A 19,392-nucleotide genomic window follows, 5' to 3' on the forward strand; every position below is an offset into this window, starting at 1 on the left:
AGGGTAAAGGGCAAAGAGGCTGCTGGGATGAATAGGAGCTGGATGGAGGAAGCATTTAATTTCCAGGAAAACTGCAGATTGGGGTGGAGGGGTGGGGGAGACATGCATATTATGAGGGACAGCCCATCGGCGTGAATGATTCTTCCCATATGATTATGTCAGGAACTCCATTCTGGGTCTTCTTATTGATAGCGGAGCCAGAAGTAAATTTGTCCCACTTCTGGACTTTTGTTTGACTAAGGATTAAACTATGGCTCATTCCGCACATGCAGAATAATGCACTTTCAACCTGCTTTCAGTGCTCTTTGAAGCTGTGCGGAATGGCAAAATCCACTTGCAAACAGTTGTGAAAGTGGTTTGAAAACGCATTATTTTGCGTGTGCGGAAGGGGCCTATGTTTTATTTTTGTGTCAGTTAGGTAGAAGCCAACTGTATTAGGTAGAAAATAGGATTTGTAATTTTCCCTGTACTTGTGACTGTGTGGAACCTCCTTGGCTCAAGGCGGGAGTCCACCTCAGCCCCACCTGAACTCGTCCTTTCACGTGTAAAGGCCCCTGATGGACGCACACAAAGGAAGCTCTTGAGGGCCTCGCCCTGCCAAATCCCGTCAGCAGGCAGATAAGGGGCCATCGTCATCAAACTCGTGCCCTCTGAACACCTGGAAGACTCCTTTGTGATTCTCCCGCCGGGACATACGTCATCGCCTACTCTGGCACGAAACCCAAGAAGGAGATGCCTATCGAACTCTGATTGGTTCCTGCATGTTGCAAATGCGTGATTGGTTGTTTTGAATTTTGTTAATGAATGGTGGTGGGCTTTCTTGAGTACTCCCGGGCTCCCGACGGGAGAAAGTGTTTTTAAGATGTTGTAAGGCTGCTAGGCAGCGCAGTGGTCTTGCGGAACGGAGGTGCTGATGTAGGTGCAGAAGGCATATAAAGGATATACTTTGTTATATGCAAAGGTTTTCTTCTTGCCCCCCATTACTTTCTTTCTGTAATGGGGAGTTGGCAACCATAATGAACCTGAGCAAAGAAAAGATGCAGGCCTGAAAGTCTATTCTCTTTCTGTTACTAGGCAAGCTTGATAGTTTAAACAGAATACCCTTTGTACAGAATATATAAAATGTGCAGATTCAACTGTTTTGAGGCCTTACAGTTCCTAATTGGATGCCTTGAATTTGCCCTTCTTTTAGAGACAGAAGAAAGAAACATAAAGATGTTTAGGCTCTCTTTCTGAGAAGAAGAATAACAAGAGGCAAAATAGATAGGAAAAGAAACAGGTCCTATTTCATCTTGTGTCAAAAGATCAGGTGTTCCCACCTTCCAATAAGGGTCTTAGAAAGTTTAATTGTTTTGGAAAAAGGGAAATCTCCACCTTTTTGTATGACTAATTGATGAATTTTGGGGTGTATCCTTTTTTACTGCTATTCTGATGTAACTTATAAAAGTAAGAACACACTGCCTTTCTATAGAGGCTCCCTGGTACTCTATTGCCCATTGTTGGCTGAATAAAATTCCCAAAAAGATTTTTTTTCTGTATCGGCTTGAGCTTTCTTGAGCTTCTTTGTTTATTGGTTAACCTGCGTTAACACTGACACCTAGGTCAGCATCTCAATAAACCTTCCTTTTTTTTATAATCGCCGTGTCGGGCACTGGCGTAATGCCCATTGGGCAAGGTGGGCAGCTGCCCAGGGCATCACCTTGTGGGGGGGCATCAAAATGCTGGGTTCGTTTTGGGTATTTTAGTGGTTTTCCATTTTTGGCCTGCAGGGGGCGCAGTTTTTAGGCTAGCGGCACCAAAATTGCAGCGTATCATCAGGAGACTGTCCTTATGCAACCCCCCAAGTTTGGTGAGGTTTGGTTCAGGGGGTCCAATGGGAGCTAATAGGAGATGGGGGCTACACATTTGAGGGTCCATAACTTTGGCCCCCCTGAACCAAACTGCACCCAAACCTGGGGGCATCAGGCAGTCTCCTGATGAGACCCTGAAAGTTTTGAGACTGTGCCTTCAGAAATGTGCCCCCCACAGCCTACAACCCCCATTGACAGCAATGCAGACAACTCAATGCAGACCAAAGATTCTTGGGCAAATTTCTAGGATGTTCCTGCAGGGGGTGCATTTTTGGATGTATCGGCACCAAAATTTCAGGGTATTATCTGGAGATGATGGCATGGTGGAGTGGCGGCCCGGGGGGGGGGGGGGGCATCCAACTCAGGTTTTGCCCAGGGCTACAGTTTGCCCAGGGCTGCCTCGTTACGCCCCTGGTGTCGGGTCTTGCTTGGGTTCCTGGCCGCTGCCGAGAGCTGGGTACCTAGGAGACTGTAAAAGTTACCAAGAGCAGCGCGGTAACATTATGACTTCCATGGCTGAGGATCTATTTTGCCCTGTCTTTATTTGCAACATGCAGATCCCGCCTTTCTCCCCCCGCAAGAGTCACCAGGGCAGCGAACGAATTATTAAAAATGCATTAAAAATAACAGATTTTTAGAGTGTTTCAATCCCCTGCCTCACCCCTTAAAAACACGCGCCGTCGGTGAATTCCTCCAACCCACGATTTACTTGTGAGTCAACCTTCCTAGGATCCGGCTGCGAGGCTTTTTACTCGTGGTGCAGATCCGTAGCCTTTCCTGCCAGGCGTCCCGATTCAATAGCAAAGCCCTTCCCCCCCTCCCTCTACTCGGTCTCTCTAGCAAATAGCTCAGTCGGTTTAACCCTTTCAGTGCTGCAAACCAAGGGAAAATATTTCTCCCCTTCCTATGAGTTACTCCCAGAAGCCCCTGGAGAAGACTTCATTCAGACTGCCATCATCTGAGTCATGGCTCCAAACTGTTACCCCAGAAGGGCAACTTAGGCTAGCTACCCAGGCTCCCAGCTGGAAAACGGGGGGTGGGCAGGAGGATAAGCCTCCACAGCTCAAGTGGCAGAGCGGGGAATCAAACCTGGTTCCTCCAGATTAGAATGCACCTGCAGCAGTGGCGTAGTGGCTAAGAGCAGGTGCACTCTTATCGGGAGGAACCAGGTTTGATTCCCAGCTCTGCCACTTGAGTTGTGGAGGCTTATCTGGGGAATTCAGATTAGCCTGTGCACTCCCACACACGCCAGCTGGGTGACCTTGGGCTAGTCACAGTTCTTCTGAGCTCTCTCAGCCCCACCCACCTCACAGGGTGTTTGTTGTGAGGGGGGAAGGGCAAGGAGATTGTAAGCCCCTTTGAGTCTCCTATAGGAGAGAAAGGATATAAATCCAAACTCTTCTTCTTCTTCTCTTAACCACTACACCACATTGAAAGTGATGCTGTTTCAGAGTGGGGGATAATTCACCCCAAAACAGTATCACTTTCAATGTTGTTTAACTAGGGACCCCAGATTCTCCCTTTAAGGTGGATTTAAAAGGAGAATTTGGGCTCTCTAGTTTAAACACCATTGAAAGTGATGCTGTTTGGGGGTGGATTCCAGCATCACAGCGGCTACCCGGGGGGGCGCAAAACTCAGATTTTGCACTGGGCTCCATTTTCTCTCTATGCCTCTGCCCAGAGCGGAGGGCAGAAGAAACTGGCTGCCCGCTGGGAGCCCAGCTGGTGGGGGGCAGGGGAAGGCAGGGGAGGGGAGTCTGCCGTCCCCAGCCTCGGAGAGCTGCTTTTATAAGCGCTAGGCCGTGTGGGGCTTGGGGAGGCGTGGTCATGCCCTAGGGGCAGGTGTGGCCCCCACCCCCACCCCCCCATAAAAAATCTATACCTATGTCCCTGCCTGACAGATAGCTATCCAGCATCTCTTTAAAAACCTCCAAAAAAGGAGACTCTACCACACTTCGCGGGAGTGCATTCTACTGTCAAACAGCACTTACTGTCAGGAAGCTTTTCCTGATGTTTAGGTGGAATTCTCTTCACCTTGAACCCATTACTTCTGGTCCTAATTTCTGGGCCAGCAGAAAACAAGCTTGCTTCTCACCAACATGACATCCCTTCAAACGGGTAGACTGTCCCTGCCTCTGTTAGAAGTCCAGTGGTGGCTTGAAAATTGATGTAAAGGGTGGCGTGGCCAGAATTACACAATCTACAACTATTGATTGTAGTTGAGAAGAACCATACATAGCAGCTACTCATGAGAAAAAAAAACATAGAGCATAAAAATAAGGCAATAGTAAGAATTTTCTCTGCATAAAAAGGCCCACACGTAGCACTGTGCATTACTGTATTATTGTAGAGAATGGAATAAAGGAATCAAGCAATCTTTATAACTTTTGAAGTTCATACATGTCAATCAAGAACGTTCACTATCCAGGCATTCCAAGTGGATGTGGTGGGGAGAAGTATACATGTCGCATGAGAATTAGGTCGAAGCCCCTTGCCCTGTCTCAAAGAACATTGGGCTCCAGTCAGGTCACCATCAAGGATCATCTTTTGATACCAATGTCTCTTGAATGATAAGACTTTAGAGATGGTACAACTGGACTCTGGAATGTCTGCACTAATCTGCACTAAACTAACCAAGGGCAACTCTAAGGCATTGCATTCTTACAGCTCACAGCTGTATATTGGAAATGGATTATGGGTAAGAGGACCAAGCTCAGAATCCCAAGAAGACAAGGCCTGGTCTCCATTACCTACAATTCCACAACAACATTTATTCTAAGTGGCTGCAGTTTTGTGGCTTCCCCTGTGGCTTGCTTCCTTGAATCATGATTTGTTCTGCAACTACATTGTTTGTAGTGCAAACAATGTATACCAATAACTGGGGGATCTGGGTTCAAATCCTCACTCTGCTAAGAAATCGGTGGGGTGACTTTAAGCTACAGGCATACTCTTTTAGACAAGTCTGCCTCACAGGTTTGCTGTGAAGATAAATGTAGAGGGAGAGTAAAAACAATAAATAAGCACAATAAAAATCTATACAATAAAAAAGTCTGTATGAAATGTCCACAAATAGTAAAGCTCTAACAATATTTTCCTGAACAAAGTAATTAAAACTTGAATGTATTCAGGGGGAATTCTTTATCTTTATGATGCAAAAACCATGTTGTTGATTTTAGTTATTCTAACTCAATAGTTTTATCAGAATGGTTACCTACTGGCAAATTTCTAACCTTATTTTGGCTTTTCTTTGTATTTTATTTGCATTTGCTATTATTATTCTATTGTTTTATATTGATCAAAGATTGGGGACAGAACCACCAGAGGATAATGCCCCTAATAACCATATTTCATACTTGGCAGATAAGGTGTCAGGGGAATGCATTATCTGAGTAATGAGATGCATGCACTCTTGAAACCATATATTGCCAGATATAACCAATCAATGCCTTTTTTTGATATATATAACCAGCCTGTTATGTTACAACTGCCATCTGTGCACTCTTTCTTTGACCTATGCTTTATGGCTTTGCATGTTTTGTAGTAAACTAGTCTTCCCCTAGCGCCTGTCCTGTGAGAAAAGACTTATTTTGTTGTGGGCAGGAGATCAGGTGGCTTCTTCACTATCTGTGCAAACCCTGGGATGTCTGGGTTCCAGAGGTTGCCTCTGGGAAGATGGGAGGGGAGATTCATTGGGGGATATATGGGACTGTAGATGCCAGTTTCATTAGAACTGCCTTTGCCAAGTATGGTGCTTCAATATCTCATCAATAAATGCTGCTGATTAATACTTCAGAGTCTGTTTATTGGCTTAAGGTTCAGAGATCTAACAAAAGGATACACCATCTATAGTATCAATGGAGAGTCAGCAGAACAGTCTCCAATCCTTCTCCCTTTCCCAAATCAGGTCTTCTCTCATGGCCACTGAAGCAGGTGCAGTCTCAAAACCCTGCCTAAAAAACGTAATCAGAAGAAGCCTTCACTCAGGTGCTTAGAAGATGTTTTAATCTAATAAATGGGTGTTTTCTATACCTCTCCTGACAAATGAAGAAAATAATAGTGTGCCATGTCTTTTTAAAATTGTGTGTAAAGCTGTAGGAAGAAATCCTCTTGCAGATGATTGAGAATGGCACTTAGTTTCATTCAGAGAAATCTAATTTGATAATCACATCAATATGTTTATTCATGAAAAACAGCACTCTGATCATATGCTAAATCTTTCTAACTTAAACAACTGGTCAACATGTAGATAAATGATTGATTATTTACAAGTGTTTAAAACACATCTGATATATCTGATATACTCACTGTGCACATATCAGATTACATATTTTGTGGTTGTCCATAAGATGTGAAATGGTCTTCTCAGTTGTGTATTCTTTGGTGCTGTTGGTTGGATTTCGGAATGAATCTCTTTCCACAATCTGAGCACTCAAAAGGTTTGTCCCATGATGATTTTTTGATGCCCATGAACATTGCCTCCCCTAATAAATCTCTTTTCAACAAACAACAAACAACAAGACCTTTAATGGCATCAATAGACAAAATAATACAGTCAGAAAATATCAAAGCAAATTCCACACGCTGAGCATTCAAAAGGTTTTTCCCAGTTCTGGTCCTCAAAGAATCTGTACATTTTTCTGTCTCCTCTTGCCTCCTCCAAACTTCAGAAAGAGCATGAGGCTTGCTGTCTTAGTGCCTCCTTCAGCCCGCTGGAAGCCTCAGCCTATGTGGCTCTACGTTCTGCACTTGCTTTCTTCACCACCACCCCTTTCATTCCTAGGCCTGGTCAATTCTGCAGATCTTTGCTTCTCAATCCATATTTCCAGTTCCTAAAAACATTTGGTCCAGGAAGGGCTCACCACTCTCCCCATTCCCTCCATTCAGGGCTGGCTGCTGTTGTCATCAACTGTTCTCCCTCCATGGTTTTAAGGTTCCCACTGGATCTGAGAAAGTTGTGGATGACCAGATAGGGATCAGATGCTGAACCAGACACTGTTCTGTGCAGGTTCTTAGATGCTTTGAAGATCTCCACTTTTACTGAAACTCTTTCCACACTCTTGAAACTCAAAAAGTTTATCTATGTTGTGGGACCTTTGATGCAACTGAAGTCGGTTGATGCAAATGAATGTCTTTCCACAGACTGAGAAGGCAAAAGTTTATACTCCTGTGTGGGTTGCTTGATGCAGTTGAAGACTTCCATAGTGACTGAATTTCTTCCAGGCTCTGACAGCTCAAAAGGTATCATTTCCTGTGTGGGTCCTGAAATACTTCTGAAGATCTCCACTATGGCTGAAACAGTTTCTGCAGTCTGAATACTCAAACGGTTTATTTCCTGTATGGGTTATTAAATGCTTGTGAAGATCTCCACTGTTGCTGAATTTCTTTCTACACTTTAAGCACTCAAAAGATTTCTCTCCTGTGTGGATTCTATGATGCACTTGAAGTTGACCTTCCTGACAGAATCTCTTTCCACACTCGGAGCACTCAAAATTCTTATCTCCAGTGTGGATACTTAAATGCTTTTGAAGATTTCCACTACTGCTGAATTTTTTCTGACACTCTGAGCATTCAAAAGGTTTCTCTACTCAAGGACGTAGGTAAGGGGGGTTTCCCAGGTTCAACCCCCCCATTACATGTCCAAAGTTCCGCCCCCCTGTTTGAGTTTTTTTGTATTTTTAAGTGTTTTTTGTTTTTGTCCTGCAGGGGGCACAGTTTTAAGACTAGCAGCGTCACAATTTCAGGGATTTTTTGGGAGATCCTCCTGATGATACCACCCAGGTTTGGTGAGGTTTGGTTCATGGGGTCCAAAGTTATGGACTCCCAAAGGGGGTGCCCTTATTGTTTCCAATGGGAACTATTTATTTATTTATTTATTTATTGGTTCCACTTTTATACCGCCCTCCCCCAAAGGGCTCAGGGCGGTTTACATCACAATAAAAGCGGATAACAGGATAAAATACTAAAAATTCATAACAGTTAAAAGCAGCGTTCCTAATTCATACTCAGTTAAAACAGATGGCGTTCAGCCATTAACTCCTCAGCTCCCTTAAGAGGGGAACAGCGGATCTTAGCAAAATAAATAAATAAATAAATAAATAAATTTCCCCAGATGCTCCTTTTAAATCCACTCCCTTTGGCATGGATTTAAAGGGAGAATCTGAGGTCCCCAGTTTAAACATTGAAAGTGATGCTGTTTCACGGTGGGGAATAATCCACCCCCAAACAGCATCACTTTCAATGTTGTTTTAACTGGGGACCCCAGATTCTCACTTTAAGGTGGATTTAAAAGGAGAATCTGGGCTCCCTCGTTTAAACACCATTGGAAATGATGCTGTTTGGGGGTGGATTCCAGCATCACAGCAGCCGCCCATTGGGGGGGCACACAAAATTCAAATTTTGCGCCAGGCTCCATTTTCCCTAGTTATGCCTCTGCCCGGAGGGGAGGGCAGAAGGGACTGCTGGCTGCCGGCTGGAAGCCCAGTCGGTGTTGGGGGGTGGGCAGGATGGGCGGGGCGGGGCAGGGGAGTCTGCTGTCCCTGCCCTCAGAGAGCTGCTTTCATAAGCACTGAGGCCGGGGACAAGACTTGGGGAGGTGTGGCCACGCCCCCAGCGGCGGGTGGGGGCATGGCCCTCCTCCCAAACCCACCCCATAAAAATCTATACCTACATTCCTGTCTCTCCTATGTGGGTTTTTTGATGAAATTGAAGTTGGTTACTCTGACAGAATTTCTTTCCACACTCTGAGCACTCAAATGGTTTCTCTCCAGTGTGGGTTCTAAAATGCTTTTGAAGATCTCCATTGCTGATGAATTTCTTTCCACACTCTGAGCACTCAAAAGGTTTCTCTCCTGTGTGGGTTCTAAAATGCTTTGGAAGATCTCCACTGTGACTAAATCTCTTTCCACATTCTGAGCACGCAAAGGGTTTTTCTCCTGTGTGCGTTCTTTGATGCACCTGAAGATCGGCACTCCTACTGAACCACTTTCCACACACTAAGCATTCAAAAGGTTTCTCTCCTGTGTGGGTTCTTTGATGCACATGAAGATGACTACTGTGAATGAATCTCTTTCCACAATCTGAGCATTCAAAAGGTTTCTCTCCTGTGTGAGTTCTTTGATGCACATGAAGATGACTAGTGTGAATGAATCTCTTTCCACAATCTGCACACTCAAAAGGTTTTTCTCCAGTGTGGGTTCTTAAATGCTTTTGAAGACCTCCACTGTTGCTGAATTTCTTTCCACAATCTGAGCACTCAAAAGGTTTCTCTCCTGTGTGGATTCTTTGATGCACTTCAAGTTGACCACCCTGACGGTATCTCTTTCCACATTCTGAGCACTCAAAAGGCTTCTCTCCTGTGTGGATTCTTAAATGCTTTTGAAGATCTCCACTACTGCTGAATTTTTTTCCACATCCTGAGCATTCAGAAGCTTTCTCTCCTATGTGGGTTCTTTGATGCAGTTGAAGATGGCTACCCGAAATGAATCTTTTTCCACACTCTGAGCACTCAAACGGTTTCTCTCCTGTGTGCATTCGTTGATGCAGTTGAAGATAGTCACTCCTGCTGAATCTTTTTCCACACACTAGGCATGGAAAAGGTTTCTCTCCTGTGTGTATTCTTAAATGGTTTTGAAGAACTTCACTTCTGCTGAATTTCTTTCCACAATCTGAGCACACAAATGATTTCTCTCCTGTGTGGGATCTTAAATGCTTCTGAAGACTTCCACTCTGACTAAATCTCTTTCCACACTCTGAGCACTCAAAGGGTTTCTCTCCTGTGTGCGTTCTTTGATGCACTAGAAGATCGCCACTCCTATTGAACCGCTTTCTACACACTAAGCATTCAAAAGGTTTCTCTTTTGTGTGGGTTTTTGGATGCAATTGAAGATTGCCACTCTGACAGAATTTCTTTCCACACTCTGACCACTCAAATTTTTTGTCCCCGGTGTGGTTTCTTAAGTGCTTTTGAAGAACTCCACGGCTGCTGAATTTCTTTTCACACATTGAGCACTCAAAAGGTCTCTCTCCAGTGTGGGTTCTTAAATGTTTTTTACACTCTCCACTGCTACTGAATTTCTTTCCACACTCTGAGCACTCAAAAGGTTTCTCTCCTGTGTGGGTTCTTCGATGCACTTGATGATCGGCACTCCTACTGAATCTTTTTCCACACTCTAGGCACTGAAAAGGTTTCTCTCCGGTGTGTATTATTAAATGCTTTTGAAGAGCTCCACTGCTATTGAACGTCTTTCCGCACTCTGCGCACTCAAAAGGTTTATCTCCTGTGTGAGTTCTCTGATGCAGTTGAAGATAGTCACTCCTACTGAATCTTTTTCCACAATCTGAGCACTCAAACGGTTTCTCTCCTGTGTGCATTCTTAAATGCCTTTGAAGAGCTGCAGAGCTGCTCAATGTCTTTCCACATTCTGAGCACTCAAAAGGTTTCTCTCCTGTGTGGATTCTTTGATGCAGATGAAGATCTCCACTGTTGCTGATTTTCTTTTTACACTCTCTTGAAATTCTCTGAGATCCTCTCGACAAACTCTCCAGCACCCTTTTGAATGGGAGGCTTTTGTTTCTCTCTGCTGTAGTCTCATTCAGGTTACTGGCTTCTTCTGCAGAGGTAGAGAAAAAGTCAAGATTCTTATATTAGCAAGGAAATAAATGCAACAAAAAGGAAAAACTCTTCTGGAAGGAAGGAATCACATTCAAGATCAAAGTACACAACCCAACTGGTATAAATAGGACAATTCCATTCCAGATGACAGAATGGATGCATTTGGATGGAAGGGTGTGTTGGAAAGGTTGGCAACCGAGAAGTTAGGATGGGGCCCCTTCCAGAATCTTTTGAGGGTTTCTCAGCCTCGCCCTGGAATCAAGCCAGGACAGCCTCTCTGGCTTTGCTTATGCCCACAATGCCCACAAGCTTATGCCCACAATGCCCACAAGCCTCAATAGCCCTTGGGAAAGCTAGGCTGCTTAAGTGGCTCCACCCAGCCATGCTGAAATTCCCTTTCACTGCCACCCCATCACTTTGAGGCTCATAGCAGGGGCGAGTGGCAGGACAGGCCTCAAAATGTGATTCAGGCATCATCCCAATTACAGCAATGTGCATCTTTGGCAGCTGTGAAAGATCCTTACCCAGAAAGGCCACACTCCCATAGTTCTCTAGCATGACTTCCCAGTAGAGAGCCTTTTGGCCAGGATTCAGCAAGGCCCACTCTGCATTGGAAAAATATATGGCCACCTCCTCAAGGTTAAACGGACACTGAAATAAGAAGAAGATTCCCATCTCAGAGATCATGAGAGGCAGAGACAGCACTCTGGAAAGGGACATTCTGGGAGGATGAGGACAGAGATCTTGGCAAGGGTAAAGGGGTTGGCATTCAGAGCTTCTCTCACTCAGACAGAAGTAGCAAATAAAACCTGAGAAAGAAAGAGCGATCCAGCTCTTCCCCACTTATCTCCTTTACCTGAACAGCAGGTGCAGCAGTAATTTCCACACCTCTGAAAAATCCATGGTTCAACAATATCTCCCTAATGCCTGTAAAGGAGGGAAAATTAGAAAAACATAAGAAAAGCCATGCTGGACCAGACCAAAAGTCCATCAAGTCCAGCAGACTGTTCACACAACCCCTCCACCCCCACCGCCAGTTGCCTCTAAGAATCCCACAGGCAACATAATTGCAGTAGCATTATTCTGCCTATGATACAGAGCACCAGATATGATAGGCATGCTCCTCTGATACTGGAGAGAACAGCAGGCATAGATAGCCCTATACTCCATGAATATATCCACTCCCCTCTTAAGTGTTAGCCTACACCTCCTATTCTGTTTGCTTCATGCACCTTCATTCCCAGGGCTGTGAAATATTACTCTATGAACTCTCAAGAGAACTTGTGATGATTTTTATGAATCACTGGGAGGTCCTGGATGGAACCGTAAGGCACCCATGTTTCAGACTTCTGAGAGAAGTGATTCATGCCCTCTTAACTCTGGATTCCTAAATGGTGACTGCTGGATCAGATAAAAGAGCCCAGTAGTCCAGGCACAGGCATTCATTCTCTCTCCGCCTGGGCTCTTCCGTGGATCCTTTTGTTCAGACTGGCAGGAGAACAGAGGGGGCTGGAAATGATGTCACACGAAAGGTCACTGTTACATCCAACTGAAAACTCATTTGTGATTTTAGCACATCAGTCGATGCTCCAGGAAATTTAAGCTAATACCAATACGTTTCCAGGGTGTCTGCTTGTAGGTTTTTGACCTGATAAAATATCATATTCACATCATGTCCTCTCCCATACCTAATGGGGGTACCAGACAATGGCTGGATATCCCTAGTCTAGTATCTTGTTTTGGACTGTGATCTGCCAGATGATTTTGGAAAACCTTTAAGCAAGGGCACAGAACTCCCTGCAGAGTTTTCAACGCAAGAGATGTTTGGAATTGTTTGCCATTGTCTGCCTCCATGTCATGACCCTGGTATTCCTTGGAGGCCTCCCATCCAAGTAGCACTTGCCAGTTCAGTTCAGTACCTTTATTGGCATCCAAGTAGCAGCCTAGGTTGGGGCTGAGAGTGTGTGACTGGCCAAGGTTACCCAGTAACCATCCATGGTGTGACCGGAGATTTGAACGTGGTTTTCCTGTGACCCCATCCAATATTCTAACCACTACAACACACTGGATTTCCATTGGCCTTAAGAAATGGGCTTTCAGAGGTTAATATTTGCAACCAGATTTGTCTACCTTTCTGTCTAACCTCCCTTCATGTGAAAGGCGACCACCACATCCTATCGCCCTAAGCCCCAGAAGTCCATTCATTGTTCTGTGCAGAATTTTCTATTTTTTTGTCTCTGCATATAAACCTTCTACCCAACAACTTCACTATGTGCCCCAATACCATTTGGGCACGTGTCACCCTTACGATGTGAGAGGGTATCTTGGGCACACTCCTGGGTCTGTGCTCTTTGCCACTCCTCCAAAGGAGCTCCTTCCGCCTTAGAGAACTGAACATCTGTCTTCACGGATGGTTTCTGCATCTGAAATAGCAGGATGGGAAACAGGAAAGAGAAGGAATGGACCAAGCTCAGACAATGAATCCTGCTCCACTCCCAAACTCATCACCCCTGCAGCGAATAGCAGAGATGTTTCAGTCATACAAGCAAGAAACAGGGTTGGGTTTCCATTCCAGTTTAATGAATTCTCTACAGACATCAACATTTGTCAGGAAAACCTTAGGAGAAGGTTGGTGGTTCAACAGAATGAATGAACCCCCCTCACCTGTTCATTGTGCATCTTCTCCTCTGCCTGATTCAGGAGGAAACCTTTGGCTACGGCCGCCGCCTCGGAACTGGTCTCTGGCCCGCATCCTCTGACCCAGTGCTGCATTTCTTGGGGCAGAATAGTCAGGAACTTCTCCAGGATCACCAGGTCCAGGATCTGCTCCTTGGTGTGTCTCTCTGGCTTCAGCCACTGGTTGCAAAGGCCATGGAACTGGATGCAAACATCTCGGGGTCTGTTGGCTTCATGGTAGCAGAACTGCTTGAAACGTCACCTGTGTACATCTGAGTTCACAGTGTCTTGATCCAGGATCTCTGGCACAGCTCTTTCCCAGAATTCAACATCACTCCCTGCTGGGATGGGGGGGCCTTCCTTGATCTCTTGCCAATTCCAGGTCCTTCTGGGGCCTCCTCTTTCATCTCCTTCCCCTTTTCTCGGGAAACCTCCAACTCAGATGACTATGAAGGAGCAGAGGAAAAGATATCAAAAAGGCAGCAAGACACCCAAAGAGAAGGAGGCTATATCACCTATACTGATCACAAGACACTTAAGCATTGCCCTGGTGAATAAGGAGGAGTGCCTTTGTTGTAGTTTGCAGGTCAGGATTAAAGTCATTTTTATATGACTTATCAAACTTTTAAAACATTTTGACCTTCAGGGGAAAAAATCATGTCTATCAGGTGGCTTTAAAATCTGTTGTGGTGAGTGAGGCTGGTCTGGGATGTTGGAGTACACTGGAGCCCTGGATAAAATGACTGAGAAGGGGGGTTTACTTTTGTGGGTATCTCCTCAATAAGCTGGATCTCAGACAATAACTCTGTGCAAGCCCCCTCAGAGGGTAAAGGGCAAAAGGGCTGCTGGGGTGAACAGGAGCTGGAGCATTCAATCTCCAGGGAAACTGCAGATGGGAGGGAGGCAGGCAGGGAGGAACACTACTCAAAATGCATATTATGAGGGGCAGCCCATCGGCATGAATGATTCCTCCCATATGATTATGTCAGGAACTCCTTTCTGGACCTCCTCTCATGACTTCCATGGCTGAGGATCTATTTTGCCCTGTCTTCATTTGCAACATGCAGATCCCGCCTTTCTCCCCCCGCAAGAGTCACCAGCGCAGTGAATGGATTTTAAAAAGCGCGTAACAAAAATAGATTTTAACAGTGTTTCAACCCCCTGCCTCCCCCTTTAAAAACACACGCGCCGCGCACGCGCACACACACACACACACACCGCCCCCTTACTTGTGAGTCAACCGTCCTACAAGGCTTTTTACCCGTGGTGCAGATCCGGAGCCTTTTCTGTCAGGCGTCCCGATTCAAAAGCAAAGGCCCTCCCCCGCCCGGAAAAGAAGCCTCCCCCCTTCCCCTCTACTCGGCCTCTCTAGCAAAAGCTCGGTCGGTTTAACCCCTTTAGTGCTGCAGACCAAGGAAAAATATTTCTCTCCTTCCTTCCCGTGAGAGACGCCCAGAGCCCGCCGGACAAGACTTCAGACAGGCTGCCGTCCGCCACGCCCCATGCACTTTAACCGGGCTAGTCTGGAGTTACTTTGCACACGGTGGATCTCCCGGCGGATCCCCCGCTGTTCAGACGTCTCAGATAATGGCACGACAGAGTAGAGAAAAAATAAAAATTAAGGCCCAGCAAAGCCAGCTCCCCCCCCAAGCAAACCGAAGGAGGTCTGGTCGAACTCCTCCTCAGCCCTGTCCAATGGGACTTATTCCCAGGGAAGTGGTTGTAGGATTGCGTTGGAAACTTTGACATTCTCGTGGAACTCTCAACTAAGATGCTCAAATCCTTGGGTGCTGTGTGGTTTCCGGGCTGTATGGCCGTGTTCTAGCAGCATTCTCTCCTGACTTTCGCCTGCATCTGTGGCTGGCATCTTCAGAGGATCCTCTGAAGATGCCAGCCACAGATGCAGGCGAAACGTCAGGAGAGGAATTGCTGCTCGAACACGGCCATACTAGCCATGAAACTCACACAGCACCTGCGATTACCTGGCCGTGAAAGCCTTCGACAATACATGCTCAAATCCCTTTCCTGGTCTGTGACTGACAGCACTGACCCCTGTAGCGTGGCTGGGAGTCCAAGCAAGACCTCCCCCTCCCACTTCCCCATTGTGGAAAAAAAAGTTTAGGGCATTGAAACCATGACAAATGTAAACATGAAGCATCCAACTTGCCGCTTAACTCTGTGATATACAAAATCATAAAGAGCAAAGAGCAGCCGGCTGAAAAAGCAGCCTGGCTGGACTGCCACCCAGCCCCGCAGCCCAGACCCACCAGGCTGCTCTGGGCCACAGGGCCTGGCTGGTGGGGCAGGACTGGGCAGGGGCGCCCAGCAGCGGCCTCCGCCAGGCCCAGCCCGGCAGCAGCTTCTGCCAGGCCTGGCAAGGCAACATGAGAGGGGAAGGGGGAGTGGTGTGTGGGGCAATTTTTGCCCCCCCCCCCCCATGACTCCAATGGCATGCGCCCCTCTGCCCCATGGCAGCTACGCGACTGGTCCAACAGGTAAATTAATTATTCTTTTTTAAATTTTTTCTTTATTACCAGTTATATTTGTCTATGGATTTGACTCCAGAATTTTTTTTTGCTTTTGCAGGTCCACCACAGATAGAAAAACATACCCGCTTCTGTTTTGCATTTCCAACACCTCGGTGAGTTTTGGGTACTAAACTTTGCGATCATCACTGGTGTTAGATAATTTATGTAGAACATTTTTATATCGTTTTATCTCAAATCTGTATTTAATGTGTATCTGTAGATGCTATTTATAAATCTGTCCCATTGTTCTAATGTGATTGTTTTGTTAATATTTTATCATGTTTATCATATTGGTTTTGACTACCTCCATTTCTGTTTTTTGCTCTAGTAGAATTTTATATAAACTGATAGTTTTAGAATTTTTAAAATGAATATTCTATCTAACTGATTTTGTTTCATACATATAGTCCATTGTTGATCCTTAACAAAATAGCTTTGCAGTTGATGGTATGTATACCAATGGCATGGGTATTCACCTAGCATTACTTCATCACTTGGTTTCAAAATCCAGTTTCCTTTTTCCCCACTTCAAAATGTCCTGGTATTTGAGCCATTCTCCTTCTTTGTTTCTGTCTTGAATTTGTAATACTTCCATTCAGGACAACCAGTTAGGTATCTTTCCATATTTTAAAAAGGGCATTCCTCACAAAATGTTTTTTAAATGTTTTGTTCCCTTCTAATCTGTTTGGTTGGTTGGGCCATAGATATTTATGCCAACCTGCATTCATGTTGTAACTTTCTAGATTTAATAATGCAAAGTCTTGTGGGTTAATCCATGATCAATGTGGCTGCGTCATGATATAACTGAAGATCTGGTAGGGCAATTCCATCCCTTTTTATCTTCAATCACATTATTGTATTTCATCCTGGGCTTTTCCCCCTCCCATATAAATTGGTCATATATTTTTCCATTCTTTAAAGGCTTTTGTGTTAATTAGCAGGGGCATGTTTTGGAATAAGAAAATTAGTTGTGGTAGGACTGAAATTTTTATTAAAGATATCCTACCTAACAATGACAATCCTATCTTCCCCCATTTTTGCATGTCCTGTTTAACTTCTTGCCATATTTTATAGTAATTATTTTTAATTAAATTCTCATTATTATTTTTTAATATTATTCCTAGATATTTAATTCTTTTTTCAATTTTAAATTTTGTCAAATTCTCCAATCTAGTTTCTTCTGTTTCTGTTAAATTTTTGTTAGCATTTTGGTTTTATTGTTATCTACTGTGAACCCTGCTAGTAAACTGAAATGGTATTCAATAATCTTTGTATTTTGTTTACCAGATCTTCTTTAAAAATTACAATATCATCCGCATAAGCCTTCAGCTTATAGCCCTTTCTTTTGATTTTTAAACCTTCTATTGTATCATAGTCTTTTGTTTTCTGTAATAACACTTCTATTACTAATATAAAGAGTAGGAGTGACAACGGGCACCTTGTCTTGTCCCTCTCTCTAGGTTAAATGATTCTGTATATTCGTTGTTTATTTTAATTCATGGTTCTTGTTTCTTATATATTTTATTTATTGCCTGCCCAAAATTTTCCTTCAGCCCCATCTTTTGTAAAAGCATCGACATAAACTCCCAATTGACCGGATCAAATGCTTTTTTTCGTGTCCAAAAACAGTATAGCCATGTGTTTATTGGGATTCATGTTTAAAATTTTGATTATGTCTATTACTGTCCTTGTATTTTGATATATTTATCTTCCTTTGAGAAAGCCAAAACCTGGATGTTAGCATGTTTGCAATAATTTTATAATCGATATTTAATAAAGATATTGGTTTAAAATCATTTGGCTCAGGTACCTCTAAATTTGTTTTAGGAATTAATATTATTGCTCCCTGTGTCCACGAATTGGGTATTGGACTCCCTTCCCATATTTCATTAAATAGGTTTTGTAGGTAATTATCCAATTCTTTTTAAAATGTTTCATAGTACTGCATAGTTCTACCATTATTATTAATTTAATATCCCACTATTCTCCCCAGAGCTGGCTCAGAGCAGCTAACAGTATAAATGAAATACAATTTATATAAAATATCATAAAATACAAATTATAAAACTCATATAAGGTAGTACTAAAAACAAATCAAAAGTAGGCTAAATCACTATCACCACCACCACCCAATTTAAATATGAAAAAAGGGGGGCATCAAGAGTGAGGGAGGCTGATCAGCTAGACATCTCAACTCTGTTACTGTCCTCAATTACAGGCCTGGCAGTATAGCTGTCTTACAGGCCCTGAGCCCAGGGCTGAAAAAGCAGTCCTAGTCCAGGACAGTTCAATCCCCAGTTGAATCCCCACTGACTCCAGTGAAAAAGATCACATGGAAGATGATATGAAAGATCTCAGTCTGAGACTCTGGACATCCACTACCAGTCTGAGAAGATAATACCAATCTTAATAGACCATTGGTCTGACTCAATATGTTAGCTTCATATGTTCATGTTATCCTAATCAGATTATGATGAAACCAAGAGGAATGCGACAAAATGTTTAATGAGGTTAAAGTGTAATTGCTGATTCAGAATGAAAATTGAAAACCTTGCCGACAGGGATAATCAGTATATCTGAAAGAAGGGGTAGATCATTTTTAATGCACAAAAGGACTTCTTGGAGAACAGGCTGGAAAGATCTTTTGGTCTGTCCCCTCAAGTACATTTATAGAACAAAAGTTTAGAGAAACACACACAGAGTTACTGTCAAGTTACTGTAACCTTAATCCTATTACTTTGCTTATTAGATGACTCATCCAATGGTTTGCACTGTTTAATAATGTGTAACTCGCCTTGCATCTCCATGAGAAAGTTCTGTACATAAAGTAAATAAAAGAATTTAACCGCTTCCTCTCTACAGACTTCCAGTTTTCCAAATTCACAATTTGTCAGTAAAATATGGCTGGCTCAGAAAACATTACCTTGGGTTGAATAAAATGTTGACTAAATCAAAATGGGGTTATTTTTAATCCAGAACACAAGAAGAAGAAGAAGCAATTACAATTTAGGGATTTTATTATCTTACTTCTAAGACTGCCACTGCCTCTGTTAGAAATCCAATGGCACAGGAGTTCAGCGGCACCAAAAGGAGCAGCAGAGGCGCAGTGGTTAAGAGCAGGTGCATTCTAATCTGGAGGAACCGGGTTTGATTCCCTCAGCTTCGTCAGCTTGAGCTAGGCTGGGGAGGCTTATCTGGGGAATTCAGATTAGCCTGTGCACTCCCACACATGCCAGCTGGGTGACCTTTGGGTTAGTCACAGTTTCTTCGAGACTCTCTCTAGTCCCACCCATCTGTTCACAGGGTGTTTGTTGTGAGGGGGGAAGGGCAGGAGATTGTAAGCCCCTTTGAGTTTCCTGAAGGAGAGAAAGGGGGGATATAAATCCAAACTCCTCCTCCTCCTCCTTCTTCTTAAAAACTGATGTGGAGGAGGGGGGTGAGGGATTATACAATCTGCAACTATTGACTGTATCTTAGGCTCATTCCGCACATGCAGAATAATGCACTTTCAAACTGCTTTCAGTGCTCTTTGAAGCTGTGCAGAATAGCAAAATACACTTGCAAACAGTTGTGAAAGTGGTTTGAAAATGCATTATTTTGCATGTGCAGAAGGGGCCTTAGACAAGCTAAAAAGAACCATACATAGCAGCTACTCATGAGAAAAAACCATAAAGAATAACAGTAAGGCAATAGTAAGAAATATATTCTTTCTGCATACCAAGGTCCA

General features: G+C 44.0%; 2 protein-coding genes across 4 annotated transcripts in view; both read right to left on the reverse strand.

Moving 5' to 3' along the window:
- The window catches only part of LOC125428579 (putative zinc finger protein 66), a 206,604-nt gene extending 192,142 nt beyond the window's left edge, over positions 1-14,462 (reverse strand). For 2 of the 3 annotated variants that reach the window (XM_048488934.1, XM_048488932.1), the window contains exon 1: positions 2,512-2,642. Coding sequence is in view for 1 of the 3 variants with exons in the window: in XM_048488933.1 (XP_048344890.1) it covers positions 10,986-11,112; positions 11,318-11,388; positions 12,746-12,884; positions 13,126-13,233 (445 nt within the window). In the remaining 2 variants the exon portion in view is untranslated. Of the gene's footprint in view, positions 1-2,511; positions 2,643-10,985; positions 11,113-11,317; positions 11,389-12,745; positions 12,885-13,125; positions 13,584-14,366 lie in introns of those variants that run through there. The other variant, XM_048488933.1, reaches the window with a different exon arrangement.
- LOC125428907 (zinc finger protein 420-like) lies at positions 8,409-10,259 on the reverse strand. Its single transcript, XM_048489616.1, has 2 exons — positions 9,822-10,259; positions 8,409-9,743 (listed from the first exon to the last, which is right to left on the reverse strand). The coding sequence occupies exons 1-2, from the start codon at positions 10,218-10,220 to the stop codon at positions 8,514-8,516; spliced, it is 1,629 nt and encodes a 542-aa protein (XP_048345573.1). The 5' UTR covers positions 10,221-10,259; the 3' UTR covers positions 8,409-8,513.
- Positions 14,463-19,392: the final 4,930 nt, after the last annotated feature.

This window comes from Sphaerodactylus townsendi, linkage group LG03 (genome assembly GCF_021028975.2).
Source record: "Sphaerodactylus townsendi isolate TG3544 linkage group LG03, MPM_Stown_v2.3, whole genome shotgun sequence".
NCBI classification, from domain to species: domain Eukaryota; kingdom Metazoa; phylum Chordata; class Lepidosauria; order Squamata; family Sphaerodactylidae; genus Sphaerodactylus; species Sphaerodactylus townsendi.